At 32.7% G+C, this 23,448-nt stretch overlaps 1 protein-coding gene across 2 annotated transcripts; it reads left to right on the top strand.

Annotated features, from left to right (window-relative positions):
* Positions 1-3,404: 3,404 nt before the first annotated feature.
* LOC122310939 lies at positions 3,405-19,662 on the top strand. 2 transcript variants are annotated; one of them, XM_043125212.1, is made up of 14 exons: positions 3,406-3,718; positions 6,896-7,510; positions 7,951-9,132; positions 9,247-9,574; positions 10,190-10,454; positions 10,547-10,763; positions 10,914-11,287; positions 11,407-11,952; positions 12,970-14,158; positions 14,352-14,693; positions 15,208-15,445; positions 16,102-18,770; positions 18,867-19,015; positions 19,172-19,662. In XM_043125212.1, the coding sequence occupies exons 1-14, from the start codon at positions 3,608-3,610 to the stop codon at positions 19,479-19,481; spliced, it is 8,535 nt and encodes a 2,844-aa protein (XP_042981146.1). In that variant the 5' UTR covers positions 3,406-3,607; the 3' UTR covers positions 19,482-19,662. The 2 variants fall into 2 exon arrangements, with proteins under 2 accessions (XP_042981147.1, XP_042981146.1); XM_043125213.1 differs by lacking the exon at positions 14,352-14,693 and having other exon boundaries at positions 3,405-3,718.
* Positions 19,663-23,448: the final 3,786 nt, after the last annotated feature.

Here is a 23,448-nt window from a genome sequence, read left to right as displayed (position 1 = left end):
CAAACAAAAAAATAAAAAATAATTCAACTTTATCATATCTCCAAACATAAATAATATTAAAAAAATTATATTATAATAATATTTTAATTTTATAATATTTTTTATTCAAATTTTTCTCTATCTTTTTTCAAAATTTCATAAAATATTAATTCAACTATTTTACAACTATTCATAAACTATTTTATTACTATTTAAAAAATTTTATTTTCATCTTACTCTCCAAACTTGTTCTTGAAAGAAATCCACTCAAGTAGGTTACAAAAAATAAAAAAGAAAAAAAATAAGAAAAGGGATTTCATTTTTTAGCTTTTAAATTTTTTAATTAAATCATTTAGTATTTATATTTTAAACGACGTCCATATTTTTTGGGTTTCCAAAATGTGTCACATGTCAAATATTGTCAATCAAATATAATAGACATTTTGGCTAATTTGGTTGTAAAGATGTGGTTAAAAATTTGTGAATAGGAATAAGATAGTTTATGAATAATAGTAAAATAATTTAAATTAAGATATTTTATAAAATTTTGAAAAAGTAGAGTAAAAAATTGAATAAAAATATTATAAAACTAAAATATTGTTAGAATATAATTTTTTAATATAATTTTTATTTGAGGATTTGAAAAATTTGAATTATTTTTTATATTTTGTTTGGAAATTTAGGAAAGTTATAATGATTAAGTAATTATTAGATAAAAAATTTAAAAATTTGAAATTAAAAAATATTTGTATTTAAATGATATTTAGATTTTGAGGTGAGATAATATGAGATAAAATGAAATGAGACCATATATGATACCAAACATAGCCTTCATACATAAGTGCCACATTAACCATCTCATTAAAAAAGTAATCAATTTTAAAAATTCAAAACCTATTTTAAAAAAGCACAAAAATATTATAAAACATTGAAATAATTATAAAAAGAACATAAAAATTAAAATTGAAAAACCACTTAAAAACGAGCCACCCATAAGTGGTGGCCGGGTAGTTTAGGTACCTCTATTTTTTTTAATGTTCTCTTATTTTAGTTTTGAAGTGACTTAGGTTACGTTTGTGTAGTAAAGTGATTTTAGATATCTGTGAATAGTAGTTAAAAAATAATGATAAAATATTAAATAGTTGTAAATCATAATAAAAAATATTAGTGAAAAGTAATAATAAAATATTGAATAGATCATTCTACTACCCAAATACAGTCTTATTCTTTATAGATTCTTTTATATTATTTGCTAGTTTTCATTCATCTTTTATATTATTTGGGACTTCTTAAAATAAGTTTTTAGGAGTATTTTTTATACTTTTTATATTTTCTTAAAATCAATTACTTCTCAAGTGAAGTACTTGATCGTTACTTGTCATGCAGCCAATTTCTTTTAGAAAAATGATAGACACACCATATGTTTTAAGGAGAAATTTAGTTGCAAGCATAATTGTGTACTAATATGTGCATAAATATAATGTGATTGATCAAAAAATAAATTTTATTGAAAACAGTGCTAATTTAAATTTTGAATATGAAGGAATTAGTATTGGTACACAGATTAGTACGTGATTTTGCTTGTATATAGCAAAACTCATGTTTTAAACATATCTCAAATTAAAATTTCAAATAAATTTTTTGGCAAGTAAATTATTATTTTTTAAATAAAGTAAAATAGACTGTTAGTATGATCCATCTTTCTCCACAATCATAGTCTTGCTAAAGGAAAATATGACTATCAAATATGTTCATCAAATATGTCTACTCATATATATTTTTTAATTTTTTCATAATAGTTAAGGAAGTGACTATTAGTAAATTTATATATATATTTTTAATTTTTTTTCTTAATAATTAAGGATGTTTACAAAATTATCAAAAAAAAAAAAAATTCATTTATATCAATAAACACATTTGATATATACATTTAACAATCACCGTAGTGGTATTGCAATAATGGCAATGTGGACATTCGCAACTAATGGGGAGCTCAGAATATTTTTAGATTTTATATGCATATTTTTTAATTTGATTTATTTTATTTTCCATTACTTAAGTTCACATTTTTTTTAATAGTAAACATAAAAAAAATAAAAATAAAAAGGTGTACATTTTTTATAGTGAATAAACATTTTTTCATGTTTATTATAAAACATTAAAACGTGTACAGCTATTGACTTTCATTGACTTGGAAAAATTGTACATCTATTCAGTACTGTTTCCAGTCAATGAAACGGATCGGCAAACCATTAATGCGACACTCCATAATTATGCATTAAAATATTTATTTCGAGAATAATATTATGTATAAATGTTGAATTTGTAAGTGTCATGTAGTTATTTTAAAAATAATAAAATTTATTATTAAAAATTAATTTTTTTATATAAATCTTATATTTATTTATTTATTTTTAAATAATTGAGTTGCGCATAAATAATCACGACTGTAATTATTATTTTTTTATTTTTAAATCCATTTTTTTAAATATCCATTATATTAATCAAGTGGGTGTTATAAGGATTAAAAAATATTAGCAGTTTAATTTCTTTAATAGTTATATTAAGTAGTGTATTTTTTTTAAGTATCGCTCTACAGTCACTGATAGGTCTGGGGGCTCCGTTACTCAATTTTATGCTTTTTTTACACGTATTTTTCAACACTTTCTATATTATTTTAAAAAAGAAATAATTCATAACATTACTAAAAAAACACTTGCTTAATCATTAAATAAGAAAAAGTAATAATAAAATAAAAATTCCCAGCTGTAACCCAACTAGAAGAGTAGCGTTTTCCTTTTTTAATTTGTTAAGCAACAATCTCATTATAATATGTTAAAAGATGTACATTTCTTGTGTTCTAATTATTTTTTTATTTTTTTACAGCATGTATACCTCATCCATAACCATCAATATTTTTATTTATTTATTTTTTCATTTAAGAAGGGTTGATTTGATTAGGTAAAATAAAATTATTTTATCTTATATAATCATTATAATTTTTTTAAATTTTTACATAAAATATAAAAAAAATTAAATTTATTAAATTTTAAAATAAAATTAATATTAAAAAAATTATATAATAATAATATTTTATTCAACTTTCAACATTTCATTTCCACTTTATCTCATCTAAACTAATAATCAAATAAGAATAAAGTGTCACATGCTTGACAAGCTTTGCTATCTGCCCTTTCGAATCGTTTCGATAACTGCACCACTCTAAACTTTGTTTCTCGGCTCCTTTTGAATGCATGGTTTCTTGATTCTCATTTGGCGAGAAAAAGAAAAGTTTGATGAAAAAGAAAAGTGCGACAAAGGAAGCCCAAGGGTTTTTTCTTTACTTTTTTTCCTCTTCCTAAGGTCTATGAATCATATTCGTCGTTTGATGATTCTCTTGCTTTTTAAAGGCCAGATAACCCACTAGTGTGCTTGTACTCACATTCTCAAGTTGCTTTTCCTTTCATGTTTCTTTCCTTCCTGGCTAAGAAATCCCTTTCCTATCTCTCCAACATCTTGCTTCTGTGAATTTTAAAGTTGACACTGAAGCGGGTTTTTTGATATCATCATTGATATTGCATGCAGATGAGAAGAAAATGTGTTTGAAAAAGGAATAGGAATAGTGAAAATGACGAAGGGCGACGGTTCAAAGAAGAGAGTTCCTGCTGACCGCTTCACCAATACTGTGCTTTCTTGGTCCCTTGAAGATATTGAAAACGAAGACCTTTACAAGTACCAGGTTTGCTTTATTCCATCATTCTCCTCGCACATTTCTGTTTAGTTATTATAATCTCAGGCAGCTTTGGAATGATTTCTAGCATTTAACACTCAGTGAAGTATGGATGAAGAATCTCATGCTTTCGAAAAGTAAAAAAAGTAGAAAATAATAATCAAATTTATTACTATCTGTTTACTTCTAGGATCATGATCTACTCGTGAAATGTGTGCTAATGCAGTTTAGTGATATATTATTTGACCCTTCAGTTGAGTTATATCTGGTTTTGCACTAGTTAGCCGGGACTTTGTTCTCATATATATATATCTTCTATATATAAAAAGTGTGTATGAAACGGAAAATCTTGTTTTAACGGTTTTTCTTGTTTTTCCGTTAAAGTTAACACCGTTTGTTTTAACGGTTTGACACATAAAATGAAGACATAAATGTTAAGAGAGATAACATTCAATGTTGTTATATGATTTATTAATCTCAATAATTATAATATTTAATAGTTTATATAATAATAAGTAATTAAAAATTAGTTATTATATTTTTCTCTTTCTCCTTAACATATACACGTGTATTAAGTGAATAAGACGTGAATCCCTAAGTATAATATACGTGTATTATACGTTTCATTAACTCAGCTTATTGAGTATTCCAAATTTAAAAATCTCATATAATATATAATATAAGTGTGTTTAATCAAAATGTTTTTTTTTCCCATGGTAGTAGGACGTAGCTTCCACTAAGTCATATTCCATACGTAGGCTTGCTATGATAGGCACGTGACAAAGGTCTTGATCCTTGAGCTAATCAAGAAAGAGTAAATTCGGCCAACAATTTCAAAATATATTTTATGATTTATATATATGCTATATATAGAAAATATTATACCACAAATTTTATAAAAAGATTATGTTTTAACTTTATGTTGTCCCTGATCGACTCAACCAACAGCAAAATAAGAATTTCAATATTGTCTCTATTGATTGTCTACAGGATGACATAAATTGATGAATTATAATACAAACATCAAACGACACATATATTTTGAACTACCGTTTGTGTTAGACTTTTATTAAATTTTTCGTATACATCTTTGCTAAAATTATAGATGTTATAAACATGTATTGGATTATATGATACTTTGAACTAATTTTTTTATTTTCTCTAATATGCCTTAAATTATTAAGTGACATCAATAATTTTTATAAAATATATATTATTTTTTACAAATAATCATTTCATAAAATTAGACAAACGTGCTTTACACGTTACTCTCACCTAGTATATATATACATACCTAGTGCCAATAAAATCCCGATAAAAAAAATTAAGTGCTATTTATTACTTTGGTCATGAGACAAATATTAGATTTTCTAAGGAACTGATTGGGAAAAACTTGAGCATAACAAGATGCACGTGTTCATCTACATAAGCATACTCATAACTTTATACACGTATGTATGTATATATACGTGTGTTACTGCATATACCAACACACACAGAAAAAAAAAAAAATAGAAAAAAGGAAAAAAAATAGAATAAAGGAAGACAATTAAATAAGATATGAACTTAGGAGGAAAAGCTGTGTTGCCTATAATATGTGAATCTTTTCTCCCCTTGCGAAGAAAAAGGAAAGAAAAACTAAAGAAAATCCTTGCTAGCTTCATCCTTGATTATATTTCATCCTCATTACGTTGGAATTACAAGTTGCTGGTTTAAGCTGTGTAAAACGGGATTACCATCTTTTAATTATCTCTTAAAAAAAAATTAATAGGAAAGAAAGACTAGTGCAGGAGATTTATGTAGTGCTGCTTCTATTATTGCAATACCAACCATTCGCCCCCCCCCCCCCCAAAAAAAAGTAAAAATAAAATAAAATAAAAGAAGTCAATTAAATAAGATATGAACTTAGAAGGAAAAATTGTGTTGCCTATAATATTATTTGGGAACTTATAACACTTTTTCCATTTTTTTTTTTTTTTTTTTTTTTTTTGTAATTTCAGTAAAATACAGAAGAAAATAATCTAGTCTCATGGCATAGTGATTTAAGTGGTTTGACTTGATAGTGCGTATTGATTATCAAAGACTGTCATGAGTAGTTCAATAAATGGATTCCGAAAGATAGTTTAGAACACTCCAAACTTAAGCCCTAGTGAACCAAAAATATTATTATCACACACTAGGGAATATTTCATAGAAGAGAAAAATTATACAGTCTTCTCAATAAAACTTAATCCACAGGATACAAAAGAGAGCAAATAAATGGAAGCTTTGATGCTGGTTTGTTGCGACCAGCAGAGATTGTAGGATTAATAGAAAAAGAACCAATCACGATCATAAAACTACACCAAATTAGTTAATTCTCTTAATCTAATTCTCATATACAAGGAAAGTCAATTTGGAGATGAAGTTAAGTAGGAACTTGAGGCAAGCTTCAACAGCTTGGATTCTGCCAAGCGTAACACCATAGAATCTCCAAGGGCGTCTCCTCCATAGTTGAACCTGAGCAGAGGAATTGATTTAGTCGACATATCTGCCGAATACCCTATGTTAGCAAAGTAGTTGATCGATATTGAAAATCAATCAGAATTTTCTTGGAAAATATAGTCGAATTGGATATTATTATTATTTTAGTTATGGGATTTAGCTAACCTGTGGGCGCTTTTAACTAATTTTTTTGAATGAAAACACAATTATCCTTATACATGTGATTGGAAGTAACATATGTTGGAATTCAAATGTGCATCCCAAATACAAAGCTGTTTGTCATTTCGCCTTGTTTGATAAACTGATCAATAGACACATTTGATATGAGGCTTCTTTTACCATCGTTGTGTTGGGGTAGAAGGAATTTTTTTCTCATCAAATCCTTCCTTTTTGATAATTTTTTCTGTCAAACCTTAGCTTCAGCTTGTAGAAACGATTCCGTTAAATAAGTGTAATCATGTCTTCCAAAAAAGGTGAAAGTTGCATTTAAATATGTGGGCCTCGTTTGTTCAAGCTTTCGGACATTCTATTAGTTAATGGCTTAATCAATCTTGATGAATCTTCTACAAATACAGGCTGTTTCAGTTTATCTTCTCCTATTTGCATTTTCCCAGTGGATTAATTTATTGGGACGAGATTTTTGACCTCCAAGAGGTTTGTTTGGCGCTCTATTTTGATTGAATTCTTTTTTCATAATTATAGGTGGAAAAGATTCCACAATCCTTTGAATCAGTTGGCCAGTATTTTGGGTCATATGTTAACCCCTTACTGGAAGAAACTCGTGCACAACTGCATTCGAGTATGGACATTATTTCAAGTGCCCCTTTTGCTAAAGTAAGTACATTTAATGAATCTGAGGCATATGGAGAAAAATCGTATGATGTTGAGGTTGATCAGTGGAGAAACAGAGTCTATGATGTTGAGGTTGATCAGTGGAGAAACAGAGACACTGTTCGTGGCGAGGAGCCTTACAAGACATTGCCCGGAGATGTATTTGTTTTAGCAGATACCAAACCCGAGGATGTTTCTGATTTACAAAGAATAGGAAGGCAATGGGCTTTGGTAGCTGTCACCAAAATTCTAGAGGATGATGATGTGAATGAGGATGATGAGGATGATGATGTGAATGAGGATGATAGCACATCAACCAGATTTGAAGTCAAAGCATTGCAAGACATTGAAGTTGACGTTGGGAACCATAAGTCTTGGTTTGTGATTTTCTTGATAAACACAATCCCTAACAAGAGAATATGGAACGCATTGCACAAGCGGAGAAATCTACACATTATCAAGAAAGTTTTGTGCACTAATTCTTTGGTAAGTAATTTCGGGATGAATTTTGTAGTTATAATAATCCTGACGTAACATGGAAATCTCCAATTATTATGAAGTGGACATTCAGTGAAAGTGGATATAATAAATGTACAGCATGGATCAGCACTGTTTTTATAATCTGAGACAAAATGTTTTACTTTTGAAGTATTATAAAGAAGAAAAACTTAAGGTTGAGTCCACTTTCCAAGAGTTTTAAGTTGATCACAAAGCTATGGTTTGAGTTTTTAAGTGGAAGAAAATGGTGAGTTTAATATGTTAATCATTATTTATAATGCCTCACTGAATTCTAGTATTTCCTCGTTTTTCCTATTCATCAGCTATTGTTAAAGTTTTTCTTTTGGTTTTCTGAATTTATTTGTCTTACTGAGAATTGCTGTTGATTCTTGGTTCGATTATTTTCCCTCTCTGATGTTGCAAAACAGATTGAGGAAGATTGTGATCTCTGCTCTGCAGAGATTGATGGCAGCTGGCATGAGAAATTTGGGACCAGTATAAATTCTAAACTGAATGAACCCCAAACCCAGACATTTCTGGCATGTCTTCGTAAGATGCATTGCAGCCACAAGACGGAAGTGGAACTTATATGGGGCCCGCCCGGTACTGGGAAAACAAAAATCATTAGTACTCTGCTCTTATCGTTTTTAAGAATGGGATATAGAGCTCTTACCTGTGCCCCAACAAATGTTGCAATTACAGGAGTGGCCTCCTGCGTAACAGAGTTGATGAAAGAAGCGCTAGAAACTGATGATTCGTTTTGCTCATTGGGAGATATTATTTTGTTTGGGAATAAGGAGCGACTCAAACTTGGTTCAGACATTGAAGAGATATATTTAGATTATCGGGTCCAAAGGCTTACAAAGTGCTTGGGACATCTGACTGGTTGGACTGATTCAATGATTTATCTTCTTGAGGATTGTGTTTCAGAGTATCGCATGCTCTTGGAAAATGAATCGACAAGAGAGAGAGAAAATAGCAAAGAAAAAGAGATCAAAGAGGAAAGCAGGGAGGAAACTGATGCTAGCAGCGAAACGTACAAGTCATTTCTTGATTTTGTGAGAAAAAGATTCGTTTCTATTTCATCACCGCCCAAAGAATGTTTTCTAGAGTTATGTAAACATTTACCCAAAAGTTACACTCAAAGCAATTTCAAAAACATGATTTCTCTAATTGGCCTACATGAATCTTTTGGAACCTTATTGTTTCAAGATAGTGTGGAGTCTGAAGTACTGGAGGAGCTTTTTTCTCGTGAAAAAGTAGTTGGAGATACTCCGCAGCCACTTATGGATATTCCCTTCCAGTTGCAAGCAAGGAGAAGAGAATGCCTTTCTGTTCTAAAAACTCTTCAGGGTTCATTTAATGAACTTGGTATGACCGAAGAATCAATAAAGGATTTTTGTCTTCAAGCGGCTTCCTTGCTTTTATGCACTGCTTCAACTTCTTACAAACTGCATTCGGTGAAAATGAGACCACCGAGGATTCTGGTCATTGATGAAGCTGCACAATTAAAGGAGTGTGAGTCAGCCATACCCCTTCAACTTCGAGGTTTAAGGCATGCAATTCTGGTTGGGGATGAGCTTCAATTACCAGCAATGGTTGAAAGCAATGTGTGTAAATCCTATTTGGTTGTCCTACTTACTGCTCCCTTTGTTGGAATTTGAATTTCCTTTTTTCTCTTTTTTGTTTCTCTTGCTTAATATCATTTTAAAATCTACTTATAGATTTCTCGCGAAGCTGGTTTTGGAAGGAGTCTATTTGAGAGAATGAGCTCACTGGGTCACTCGAAGCATCTTCTTAATATACAGTATCGAATGCATCCGTCTATAAGTTCTTTCCCAAATATGAATTTTTATAGCAACCGGATCTTGGATGCTCCGAATGTCAAAAGAAAAGGCTATGAAAAGCACTACCTTCCAGGGCCAATGTTTGGTACATATTCTTTTATAAATATAGTAGATGGAAGAGAAGAACAAGGTTATGTTGGGTATGGTTGGAGAAACCTGGTTGAAGTTGCTGTTGTCATGAAAATATTGCTCAATTTATACAAAGGTAACTACATTTGAAGTCTAGTGTTCTTTTGACCATATCAAGATATTCTTGATTCTGACATCTAGTCTAATCAGTTTCTATTCAGCTTCTGGGGTAATTTCACATTTGGCTTTATCTTTTATAGAGAAAGATGTCTAATCCTATAGCAAGGTTATATTTGTAGATGCAGCACATGTAAGTCATTAATTTGATTTCAGTATAAGTTGATCTCTAATTCCTTAGATAAAATAAAAAGGTGGAAGTTGATGAGGTTTGTCAAAGTGGCTGAATGATTTAGCCTTTACTGTACTGTAATGAATGGGAAACTTCTACATGCTGAAGTAGGAAATTTTTTTAGAGATTATCTCATGAGTCCTGGAAAATTTAATTAAGTCCAAAAGAAGAAAACATAAATTTGATAAATTATTAAAAATTCTGTAAAATGCATGTTTCTGTAATTAAGAATTGTCACATTGTATCTTTACCCTTCCATGTGGTCTTGCTTTCTAGAACTCTTGATAATGGAACTTCTTCCCTAAGATAAACTGGTACTTAAACTTCCTGGTTTCAACCTATAACTAACTTCTGTTTTTGATATATTTTTTTCTTTGTTTTTGGATTCTGCTTTGAGAAAAGCTTGGGTTGGTTCAAGGCAGAAGCTCAGTATTGGTGTAATATCTCCTTATGCTGCTCAAGTAGCTGCAATTAAGGACAAACTTGACAAACTAGGAAGGAAGTATGTTAATACTGATGGGTTTGCAGTGAAGGTGAAATCAGTTGATGGGTTCCAGGGTGGGGAGGAGGACATAATAATAATATCAACTGTGAGATCTAATAGGTCTGCATCAATTGGGTTCTTATCGAATCATCAGAGAACGAATGTTGCTCTTACTAGGGCGAGGTAAGATATTGTAAACTCTTTTGGAAAGTTTACTTTTGTTTCCATATTGATATGTATGTTGAAATTATCAGTTTCCTTGTAATGCCTTTCAGGCACTGTCTATGGATCTTGGGAAATGAAGGTACACTTGGTAATAGTGACTCTATTTGGAAAGACTTAGTCCTTGATGCTAAGAAACGTCAGTGTTTCTTTAATGCTGATGAAGACCAGGATTTACACAAAGCACTTTTAAATGTGAAGAGAGAGTTTGAACAATTTGATGATTTGCTGAAAGGAGATGGCATACTTTTCAGAAGTGCTAGGTGGAAGGTATTTGACATTCAATAGTTATGCTTTCATTACAAACTATACTCCTTTTTTCAATGCTCACTAGTGGCAGTGTTATCACTCTTTCTTGATTGGGTTATGTAGCTTTTCTTATTAAATTTTCTGTATTCTTTCTTTTCCCATTTCCAACAGGTTCTTTTCAGTGATAATTTTCTAAAATCATTTAAAAAATTGAAGTCTGTAACGAGAAAAAACTCGGTTATAGTACGTCTATTTAAACTTTCCATGGGCTGGAGACCCAAGAAGATAAGTTCAGATCCAGTTTGTGGAAGTTCTTCACAGATCATAAAGCAATTTAAGGTTGAAGATCTTTATATTGTTTGTGCAAATGACATCAGAAAGGAATGGAGTGACAAAGCAAAGGAAATGGGGTACCGTCAAGTTTTGAAGGTCTGGGATATATTATCTGTAGAGGAAATTCCAAAACTAATCAAACGGCTTGATAGCATGTTTGGGAAATATACAGATGACTTTCTTAATCGCTGCAAAGAGAAATGCCTTGAGGGGTATGGATGCACTTCTACATTTTAGAAAATCTTTAAAGATATTGCTAAATTTTCAAGAATAACTTTGTTATATATTGACTTTTGAAGCGGTTTAACTTCTTTTGGTTATTTTTGCTTAGGGATTTGGAAGTTCCGAAGATTTGGCCAAGCTCTTTAGATATTGTACGGATTACGAATGTTGCTCATAGTGAAAATGAGAGTGATTTAGTTGGTAGCACTTCTGATGGTGGAAGTTATGTTGAGAATGCAAAGGTTAGTGAGAGTCTGATGCTAATGAAATTCTACTCTTTCTCATCTGGTGTAGTGGATCATTTGCGTTCAAACAAGGATAATGGCGAATTGGATCTTCCATTTGAAGTAACTGACCAAGAGCAAGAGACAATCGTTTTCCCTAGAAGTGCTTTTATACTTGGACGGTCAGGTACTGGGAAAACCACTGTTTTGACTGGGAAGTTGTTAGCGAAAGAAAAGGTGTTCCAGAGAGCAGCAGAATTATTTTATGGTGTGAAGAGCGATAACCTTGTGCATAGACCAGATAATGAGACTAAGGAGACCTTGGCGAAATCAAAGAGTACTATATTGCGCCAGCTTTTTGTGACAGTGAGCCAGAAACTGTGTTATGCCGTCAAACTACAAGTCACACAATACGTTTCTCAGTTGAAAAGGTGCATAGTTTATTTGATGGTATACTCACGTGAATTCATGAGCTACTAGTTCCATTGAGTTTGGGGAAGTCTAGTTTTTTTTAATCTCTTAGCTTGATTTTTATTAGAAACTATGAAACTTAGTTTTTACTGTATTTGATGGGGTTTGGAGAAATTTCAAAAGGAACTTGTGTTTGGATGCATATAAATCTCAAAAAACTATGAACCCCTTCCAGTTTGTTTTTTGGCTGGCCAATTTATGTTAAAACGTGGTTCATAAGTTAAATTCAAACTAAACTTTCGTACCAAATTTCATGTACTTCTTAAGTTGTTTACTCCTTGACTTTACAAGTATATATGCTTGATTTATTCTTTGATTTAGTACAACTTTGTCTACTGGATGTAATTTACTCTTATTATTCCTTTTGAATTTTTTTTATTTTTTATTTTTATGTATATCTATGTTGTAGTGTTTCTCCATATAATTTTTAGCTTTCAAATATGTGGGAATTGGGGATTAGGCTTAGGTTAGCACAAAAGTTTCGAAATTCTTTTATTTTGTTAGTACAAATCAAGGGGGATATATTATCTCTTCTAACATCTTGGGGACGAATAGGCTTTGCACCCTTGAACTATCATGAGTTTTGCATTTTGCACCCCAAACTATGAAAACTGACTCATTACACCCTCAAGCTACCAAATATGGGCACTTCACATTGTTTTTTAATTGATAGATAAAAGGGAAGTAATAGTTGAAGGGGCACAATCTTGATCATTAGATCTTAAGAAATAGTGAGAAGTATTAAGTTTTTGTAGTTTGAGGGTGCAAAGTGTTGGTAATTTGGGGAATAGTGTAAAAATCTTGGTGGTTTGAGCATGCAAAGTGTATTGATCCCAATATCTAGTTTCTTGCTAAAAAATTCATCTTGTGTTACAACAAAACATCCTGTGAATAAGCACTATTTGTTTTTGGCAATAAAGTTGTTCGAGGATTTCACTATAAGCCTTTTATGACCTTTTTTTATTTTTATTTTGTAGCTCTGTCTATGATGGTGATTGCTCTAAAGGTACCAGTTCAAAAGATATTGATGATTTTGACGATGCAGTTCAATTCAGAGACATCCCAGATTCTTTTGTTGGTGTTTCTACCATATCCTATCCTCTTGTGATAACATTTCATAAATTTCTGATGATGCTTGATGGAACTGTGGGCAATTCCTACTTTGAAAGATTCCATAACGTGAGAAAACTTGATACTGGTCGAGTTGGTGGCAGATCAATTGCCTTAGAGACCTTTATAAAGTTGAAGGAAGTTAATTATGAGAGGTTTAATTTATCATACTGGCCTCATTTCAATGCCAAGCTAATTACAAAGCTTGACTCTTCCAGAGTTTTCACAGAGATTATTTCTCATATAAAAGGTGGGCCACAAGCTGTAGAGGAAGGTGATGGTAAGCTCAGTCGTGACGATTATCTTTTACTATCAACTAGCCGTGTTTCCAGTTTAAGTACAGAGGAGAGAGAAATAATATATGAGCTCTTTCAAAATTATGAAAAGCTGAAGATGAAAAGGGGTGAGTTTGATCTGGCTGATCTTGTGATAGATCTACATCGTCGTTTGAGAATTGGAAGCTACACTGGTGATGAAATTGATTTTGTATACATAGATGAGGTTCAGGATCTTACACTGAGCCAAATTGCATTATTCAAATATATCTGTAAAAATATCGAAGAGGGTTTTGTTTTCTCTGGTGATACAGCACAAACCATTTCAAAGGGAATTGATTTTAGGTTCCAGGATATACGATCTCTATTCTACAAGAAGTTTCTACTGGAATCAAAAAGCATCGGACATAATAAAAGAGAAGAAAAAGAAATAATGTCAAATATTTTCTATCTGAGCCAGAACTTCCGTACTCATGATGGGGTTCTCAAACTAGCACAAAGTGTTATTGAACTTCTATATCATTTCTTCCCTCAATCGATTGATGTTTTGGAGCCTGAGAATAGTCTTGTGTATGGAGAAGCTCCGATTTTACTTGAATTAGGGAGCAATGAAAATGCAATCATCACTATTTTTGGTAATAATGGAGCAAGTATTGTTGGCTTTGGTGCGGAGCAGGTAATATTGGTACGTGATGATTCTGCTCGGATGGAAGTTGCCAAATATGTTGGGAAGCAAGCTCTTGTTCTAACTATTGTGGAGTGTAAGGGCCTTGAGTTTCAGGTGGTTATTGTGCATGTTTATTTATTTGATTTATCAGTTTACATTGAGTTGATTAGCCTAGTTTATTGTTGAATTCTCAATGAATAAAGTCATTGCTTTGAAATAACCTTTTTAATATGTTCAAGTTCATCATCACGCCATGTCAATAGGATTGTTCCTAGTTTTTGTTGATTCTTATGTTGTCCTTGTGCAGGATGTATTGTTGTACAACTTTTTTGGCTCATCACCTTTGCAAAATAAATGGAGGGTAATATATGAATATATGAAGGAATACGATTTACTCGACTCAACTTCTCCTAGCACCTTTTCCACTAAACACAATGTCTTGTGCTCAGAACTAAAGCAACTTTATGTAGCTGTCACACGAACGAGACAGAGATTGTGGATTTGTGAGAATACAGAGGAGTTCTGTAAACCTATGTTTGACTATTGGAAGAAAAAGCGTCTTGTCCAAGTTAGACAACTAGACTACTTCCTTGCTCACGCAATGCAAGTTGCTAGCAGTTCTGAGGAGTGGAGGTCAAGGGGCATGAAGGTTGTCACTCCACTCTTTATGAATATATTTTGCTCCTATTGTGACTCAAAAACTTGAGGTTATTTCATAGGAAAAATCATGGTGAAGGAACTATGAGACTTTTTATTTTTATAGTTTCATAGACAAATTTTTTCCCAAACTAACTCTATTACTCCTACTAGTACTTTATATTACGTCATTGTTTTTTGCCCTCTATTATTAAAAGTTCTTCTACTCCGGTTGAGACTGCAAAACCTTAGGTTATTGCATGGAGAATATCATGGTGAAGGAATGATCAGAATATTCGTTTGTGGTGGTATAATAGGCTTCAATTTTTACCCAAATTAATAGCTCAGCAATGATGAAGATGATACAATCATTGTTATTGAATTCTGCTATGAAAATTATTACTTTTATCTTGCAATTATAGTACTTGTGAATGAGGGTATGATGGATCTGTTGACACCTTATTTTTTTTTCTTTTTTGCAAACACAATTACCCCTCTATGGATATCTAATTCTTATATCTGTACAGTTATATCATGATTGTAACTATGAAATAGCAACAATGTGCTTTGAAAGAGCTGGAGATACTTATTGGGAAAGAAGATCAAAGGCTGCTAGCCTTAGAGCCACGGCTGACCGAATGCGACATTTGAATCCTAAAGCAGCAAATGGTATACTTAGGGAAGCTGCTAATATATTTGAAGCAATAGGCAAGGTTGATTCTGCTGCCAGTTGTTTTTGTGAGTTGGGAGACTATGAAAGAGCAGGTATGCATTAGATTCTAGGAAAGTCATCAAATGTAACCTACCATGTGCTTGTGGTGTTTGGGTTCTAGTTTTGATGTTAAATTTTTTTTGCAATGCATGATGCATCTTAAAACCTTAATCTATCTTACAGTTGAATTCAAACCTTTTCTAGTATTAGAAGCTTTTGAAATTATAGAAATAATTCTGAGCGAAGCCATTGCCTAGTGGAATGGTAGAGTCTCAAACTATCAATTGCTAGGGCACATTTGAGTTTGGAGTGGGGCTAGCCCTTTGTGGAAAAAACACTGAAAGTAGAACCATATTCGAACTACTCTCAGGAACACCCCACTTTGGTAGAATCAATATTGGGTAATGACCATCTTAAAAATTTTGAGGGATGAGAATATAAGAGGTAGAATGTGCTCCACAAGTATTCCTTTTTACTGTTTACTTTGTCATTTTTTCCATTATGTATTCTTCATGGAATTATTGATATAAGTACTTGTATCATAAACACTGTGATGTGACCTTTTATTTAATCTCTGAATTTTTGGCCATAAATTTTTATACATGAAGAAAGCTGAAACATAAACTTAAGCACCAAAAAAATACTTCAAAGTGGTTTGGTTTTAATGAGAGTTTTTGTTTTTGACTTGGCAAAAATCCAACTATTGCAGGCAGGTTGTATTTAGAAAAATGTGGGGAGTCAAAGCTGGAAAAGGCTGGAGAATGCTTTTCTCTTGCGGGATGTTATGAACAGGCAGCTGATGTTTATGCTAGGGGTTATTTTTTCCTAGAATGTTTAAAAGCTTGCTCCAAGGGAAAATTATTTGACAAGGGTTTGGAGTACATTCGGTATTGGAAGCAAGATGCAACTATGGACTTTGGCTTGGTTAGAAGAGGAAAAGTAATAGAAAAACTTGAATCAGAGTTTCTAGAGAGTTGTGCTCATCATTATTATAAGCATAAAGATCACATATCCATGATGAGGTTTGTTAAAGGTTTTCATTCCATAAAATTGATGCGCGAGTTTTTGAAGCGTCTGGGTTGCTTTGATGAGCTTTTGTTGTTGGAAGAAGAATTGGGCAACTTCTTACAGGCTGCAAACATTGCGAAGCTAAGAGGGAAGATACTAAAGGCTTCTGATCTCCTTGGGAAGGCCGGTAATTTCAAAGAAGCATCCATGCTAATTATCCTCTTTGTGTTGTCCAACTCATTATGGACAGTTGGAAGTAAAGGCTGGCCTTTAAAGCAGTTTACAGAGAAGCAAGAGCTTTTGGCAAAAGCAAAGTCATTTGCTAAGAATGAGTCCAACAACTTCTATGCTTGTATTTGTACAGAGGCTGATGTTTTATCAAACGAGAAGACTAGTGTGTCCGTCTTGAAAAATTCTTTGAATTCTTCTCAAAGACATAAGAGTGCCTGTGGTGAAATAATATCTGCCCGAAAAATTATAGATGCTCATCTTCATACAAACTCGTCAAAGTATATGTGGGAGGATTATTTTGTTTTTGATCCAATAAAGCATTCAGATCAGATGATCTCTGAAAATCAGATTTCTATAGAAACACTTGTTTACTTTTGGAATTTTTGGAAAGATCATGTTTTGAACATTTTCAAGTATCTCAAAAGTCTTGAAACCCAAGATTTTAATGAATATAAACACTATGGAGATTTCTGTTTGAATTATATGGGAGTGTGGAGACAATTCCGTGAACTTAACGCAATATATCTTTTGCTCAACCCTAGTGCTGATTGGGTGAGAGATATGGATAATCGATTCCTTCATCAGAATGGAAAGTTGGTTTCTATTAATGTTCGCCATTTAGCTTTGATTGCTAGAAGCTACTGGTCTTCAGAAATACTTGTTGTTGGCCTACAGGTTTTGAAGCATCTTAAAGCTCTATATAATCTCTCATTACAGAATAATCTCTCCATGTTCTGCCAAAGTAGATCACTTACTCATATATATGAGGTTGCAAAGTCTCTTTTGGACTGTGGGTACCAAGATGATGAGGCATTAAAGAGATTTGTCAAATTTTCTGCTGAATCCTTCTTTGGCTATGTATTTCCTCTAGATTGGCGAAAATCATTGGCAGATAACATGTTTTCTTTGAGAAGGAGTGAAGTTTCTAAGAATTTACTACAGCAAGCGATATTGGAAAACATCAGCTCGAGGGGTAGGTTAACTTATGGGAAAATTGGAAGAGTTGTGATAATAATTCTTGGATTGGGTAAGCTAAACAATGATTTGTATGAGAAGATTTTAAAATTGTTTGGTGGTATAAATGGGAACCCACAGTGGAAAACATTCATTCAGAATCTTTGTGGGAATGTTGATATTGCATTTCCACACGCTATTGTGCCTGACAATATCAGTAAACCTCCAAGAGAGTGGTCCCTTCTATTTAGGCTCTATGAAGCTTTGAATGATACCTTTAATGCCAACTTGATGAAAGAAAATGACTACATATCTCCTGGTTGTTTCTTGTATCTTGTTGAGCGCCTATTGATCTTGGCATCCTCTTTCCATGGTTACTTCATCACTTCGATGTCTTCTTTTGTTGAATGGTTTATCTATGAAAAGGTAGATAACATCCCAAATTCTACTTTTATTTCTGGAATGCAACCTTTCCTAGGAAGAATCTATGAGTCAATTATTAATTTTGTTCGGCAACTTCTTTGTAATAAGAAGGATACACTTGAATGGATCAGAAGGTCTAATATTATATATGCGAAGGATTACTATTCACTGCTGGTATTGAGATTGGTTGCAATAATATGTTTAGTTTATTTGAACTCAGGGAGTTTTTTGGATTCACTTTCTGAATTGCTTGGTAGGAGCTATATCACTGAGCAACTTCCATTTGAATTTTATGATGTCCTTAAGAGAAGACGGAAACATTTACATATGGATGTAAATGTGTTTGCTGAAGCATTTAAGAAGGTCCACAATCCTCTTGTAATTGTGAGTTTGGGAAAGAATTGTTCGCAATTTTTATGTCCAAATGCCATTTTTGTTGATATGATGGCAAAGCAATCTTGGGAGGACATGTTGAGAGTTATGCGTCTTCAGACAATCGAAGCCTCTCGAGGTCAAATTGGAGCTATTGAAGTGGGTGCAACTAATGCTTGTGGTGAAGTTCTTTCGTCAGACAGTTATGACCACGGGGGTTATAAGCTTGTGCCTTCAAACTTGGCAAGTCAAGGTGATTTGAACAACATAATTGGAATTGAACTACCAATTAATTATAGTTACTTTTGGGATAGATTCTTCGAAGCTTTGAAACCATTGGAGGTTGGTGGAGATCCAAGGTGCATGCTGGAAAATGACCAAGCAATGAAGGTAATGCACTCATTTTACATTGTATTTAAACTTTGGTAGAAAGCATATGCCGATGAGCACCATACTAAATTTTCTTTTTCCTTGTGAAAAATCTAGGTAAACCTGGGGAAATGTATTCACCTATTAAGTATTATTATGAGTGAATGCCATCAGATGAATATTTACTACAAACATGAAAACTTATTGAAGGAAGTAGCTGGCATGCTCGAGGAACTGAATCTACTTTCTGTTGCATTGGATGCGAGGTAAGCATATATTAAACTAGACATGCCCTGCCTTCTTATGCTTTGCTCAAAAGGGTCATTTTCTTTGATTTTATGGTGAAATATTCAAGAGTTAGACATGCCATGCCTTGCTGACTTGCGTCCCCCCTCCCCCTTCCTTTTACATTACCTTATCAGAGAACTGCAACTTGAGAATAATATGTCAATGATTGGTGAACTTTCCAAGAGATTACAGACAAGAAGACGACATGTCGAACCATTCCTGAGATGGACATCAAAAATCGACAATACATTAGTGGATTGGTACAATGAGATGGACAGCGATGATGAGGCTAAGGAAGGTAGTAGTGTTGATAAGGGTAAGTCAAATGCTTCAAAAGTTGCTGTGGTGTCTGGAGCCTACAACCAAAGCAGCAAGGAAACACAAAACAAGGGTAACAACAAGTCTAAGAAGAAGAATAGGGGTAAAGGAAGCCGGAAGAAATAAATAGTTGTACATGAGTTGGGAAGGTGTGATGACACTATGCTTTTAGAAATATTAATTCTAATGTGCTATACATCATTGAAAGAGCCACCTAATACATATCTCAATGTAAAGTAAGACTCTGGGCTGGAATTAACTGCTTATTGGTTTTGGTGTTAACTAGATAGAAATCATTCTACTCAAATGTCCTTTACCTTCTAAGAGATGATTTGTGATGTGTGTGATGTTTTAGGTCAAATCACTAACAAGTAACATTTTCTCCTCTCAAGATATAAAGAAAAGGCAATCTAGCCACTCACAGTTTCTCCTCCGAGAGGAATACTTTAACTGACAACTATATGCTAAAATATTTGTGTTCCATATATATATATATATATATATATTGGTATGTCTTGTCTTTATACACACACAAACACACAAGTGTTTATAGTCCTGCGTTTTGGAGGGTAGACCACCATTTTACTACAAAAACCCAACATCTACAATTTGGGATGTCGTGTATTTTAATGTTGAACTAAAATACTCGCAACATGTTCTTCCAAAAAAACAAAAACAAAACATTTATTAATAATATTTTTTCAAGAATTATGGAATATTGTATTTTTATTTTTGTCGAGTAAGAATTGTGACTTGACATGTGAGAAGTAGTTAAAATTAATCAATAATATAAAGAAGACCCGAATAAATAACTTTGAATATCTATTATAGCACGTCAACACTATTATAAAAAATCACAAAAGAAGTTTAAAATTACATATTTTCAATTATTTTTCTTTAAAAAAGAAAAAAAAAGGCAGGAGGATCTAACAATTATTCTACTCTCAGTATTTTTCTTTTCTCTATTTAACAAAATGATTAGACGTTTTTTGAGGTTCAAAGTGAGGACATCTGCTTTGATATCATGTGAAATCACTACTTATCCTAGAAGCTTAAACTTATGAGAAAAGTTAGATTTAATTATTTGTATTATGTTTTTAACATACTAGAACACTTTTCACAAAATAATATTGGCTACATCCACTATATAAAATATAAAGTAAAGAAATAACCATTATCTCATCCATAGAGAATACAACATAATATTGGGGAACTTCATTCGCCATATTAGTAGGTGAATCTGGGGCCTTGGGCTGCATCACCGCTATTGACAACCAACAAGCATTTTGTCCAACCTTACACAAACCCAAAATTCAGCAAAACTAAACACAAAATAAAATAAAAATTGAGCCACATGTTTTTTATTGGCTAGGATTGATGAAAATATTAATGGAGAACTAAGCAAGAGATGTGTAAAAAACTTATAGAAGATGAAATTATATATATTTAACTTAATTAGTAATTACTGATTCTCTTCTCTGTCATCTAGCTTAGGAAAGGAAGAGGTCCAGCCTTTTAGGGACTTATTGCTTTAGTAAGATTGGATAAATTCCCCTAGTTAGAGTGTTGATTGGAGGGACTAAATGATGGAGGATTTAGCTAATGTATAGGATCAATTATTGTTAACTTATGAGTAGACTTCATCAATTGACCTTGATTCAGAAAACTTGGAAGAGGTGACAAGAAAGGGAGATTGATGTTTGGTGGGTAAGCTCTGCTCAAAATGTCTCATTGGAAAGGAGATCGTCCACTCAACAATGGCAAAAATTTAGAAAGTTAGGAAGTCTTTCTCATTCTAGAAAATATGCTCAAACCTGTTTGTCATTAATTTTTAAAGTAAAGTCGATAAGCATATATTGTTGGGAGGGAAGCTGTGGTTGTTCAATAATTATTTGTTCATTCTACAACCGTTTGATGGGTTTACTTAATGACATATAATAAATTTCGATTTTGAAACATTTTGGATCCAAATGCACAATTGGCTTGCATGAATCTAGAAACTAGTAAACAAACTAGGGAGACAATTGGATTAGCACAAGAAGTGGATGTCAAGGAGGATGGGGTAATCATTTACGTGTTAAGATTGAAATTGACTTGAGGAAATTCATAACACAAGGTAAAACTGTTAAATGCAAAGATAGACAATTTGGGTACCTTTGAAATATCAGAAACTTCTCTAAATGTGTTTCAAGTGTAGTTTGATAGTCTGTGGAAGGCAGGGGTGTAGCAATATTGGAAATCAAAGGAAGTAGAACAATGCTTTTAAAAATCAATTCGGATCATGGCTCCAAGTATACTTCAATTTACATAAGAGGAGCTTGTATCGGAAAGGGACTCAGAGCAAGAGTCTTCAAGGGGAAACAAGTAGAATTATCAATTAGAGAGGCTAGATAAGATGTCTTTCTCACAAGACAGTGCGGATGAGCAAAATGAATTTAGGAAAGAGCATAAAAGGGGCAAGAATCAAGGGCATGTGGAGGCTGAGAAGGAAGAAATGATTGTTGAGGTGCAATTTGGGGTGATGGCTGATTTCGAAAGTGCATTATTTTTTCCCACTAGAATCACAAAGAAGATATCGGTGGAGGAGATAAGAATAGAATCTCAATTGAATGAAGTAGGAGATACAATGGTATCAAGTGGAGAGGGGCAGCCCACAAAATATAGTAGTGGAGATGGATTGGCAATTTTATGGAAGTTGGAAATGGAAGTTGAGATTTTGAATTTTTCTTATAGGCACATCAATGCTTTGACCACTGAGGATGACAATAACACTAAGTGGACTCTTAATGCTTCCAAACTATCAATCTTCGTTGTCCAAGCTGCAGCACCTTGCCTGGTTCACCACACACCAGCCTCGGTTGGATGAGAACTAGTCTAAGACCCACCGCTATAGAAACCGCAAGCCCCTCCACACCACTGCCACCCTGTACCAAGCATCAAAGTAGTTGTCCTCAACTACCTTCACCCAATGCCAAATGGAAACCATAGGCTCCCACAATCCTTGCACCACTGCAAATAGTTCGAAAGTACCTCCCACATTCATTCAGGTTATACTATCGACCACCTCTCACATTTTCTCTCCCACTCTCTCTTATTAGTTCTCTGTCTCTGTCTCTATCTTTCTCAATTATGAGCTGGTATGTTATATTGTATCATGGGATATGCAATTTTACATGGGCCATGGGTTTGCACTAAAGTAGTATGGATTTAATGGAGGATATCGATTTGGGAGAATTCAAACCTACAAACGGTTAGATTATTTTAGGGTTATAAGAATTCTAGAATTTTAGTAAATATAGGTTAGTTTAGTATTTCAGATTTTAATCACAGAGTATGTGTTTAATTAGAAATTGACGTGAATTATGTGTCTATTTTTATAGTTGATGATTTATGTGTTAGAAATATTGGATTAGCACTACGAGGTAAATAACTTTATCATAAAATTAGGATTAGCACATGTTAGCTAGTTAGATATATTATTATTAAAATTAGTTCTTTGGAAGCTAATGTTTATGTACCACATATGTCATGATATTTATAAGCAAGTTATACATCATAATTCATGATCATGTTTAATTTTGCATTTTATATTTATTTATATATTTTGTATTTCATACACGTTATATAAGACATGTAAGCTTTCACAAGACAAATACAAGATACAAATTAAGATTAACTAGATGTCTATTTAAATGCATGATACCAATGCAGTCAGGGTAGATGTGCAAGTCATAGATTCAAGCTTGGTCCATCACAGTATATTACTATCAGATCAGATCAGTGGTTTCCCTTGTGGTCATAGGATGTGGGACCGGTACACAACCTTGCATATGGTTAAATGTATTGGCCAATCAGATAATTCAGACCAATCAAATAATTCAGATAAGTCAGTTAATTTAAATCAGTCAAATAATTCAGATAAGTCAAGATCAGTTATGATAAGAAAAGTCATGCACGTCATAAGCATATGTAAACAACCATAATTTTAAATTCTCACCAAGAAATATTTTATAAAAAACTTGACGCTTATTATGTTTACATTATGATGAGTTTCTTATTGAGTTTTTAGCTCATTTTTAGTTTGTTTTATTTT

Source organism: Carya illinoinensis, chromosome 5, assembly GCF_018687715.1.
Source record: "Carya illinoinensis cultivar Pawnee chromosome 5, C.illinoinensisPawnee_v1, whole genome shotgun sequence".
Classification (NCBI taxonomy): Eukaryota; Viridiplantae; Streptophyta; class Magnoliopsida; order Fagales; family Juglandaceae; genus Carya; species Carya illinoinensis.
The sequence above is the reverse complement of the archived record's forward strand: the minus strand, read 5'-3'. Positions and strand labels throughout refer to the sequence as shown.

Coding starts and splice junctions, on each gene's coding strand:
- LOC122310939 (XM_043125212.1), top strand. CDS start 3,608: ATGACGAAGGGCGACGGTTCAAAGAAGAGAGTTCCTGCTGACCGCTTC. Junction 7,511..7,950: donor TTTTGTGCACTAATTCTTTG/GTAAGTAATTTC, acceptor GTTGCAAAACAG/ATTGAGGAAGATTGTGATCT. Junction 9,575..10,189: donor ATTGCTCAATTTATACAAAG/GTAACTACATTT, acceptor CTTTGAGAAAAG/CTTGGGTTGGTTCAAGGCAG.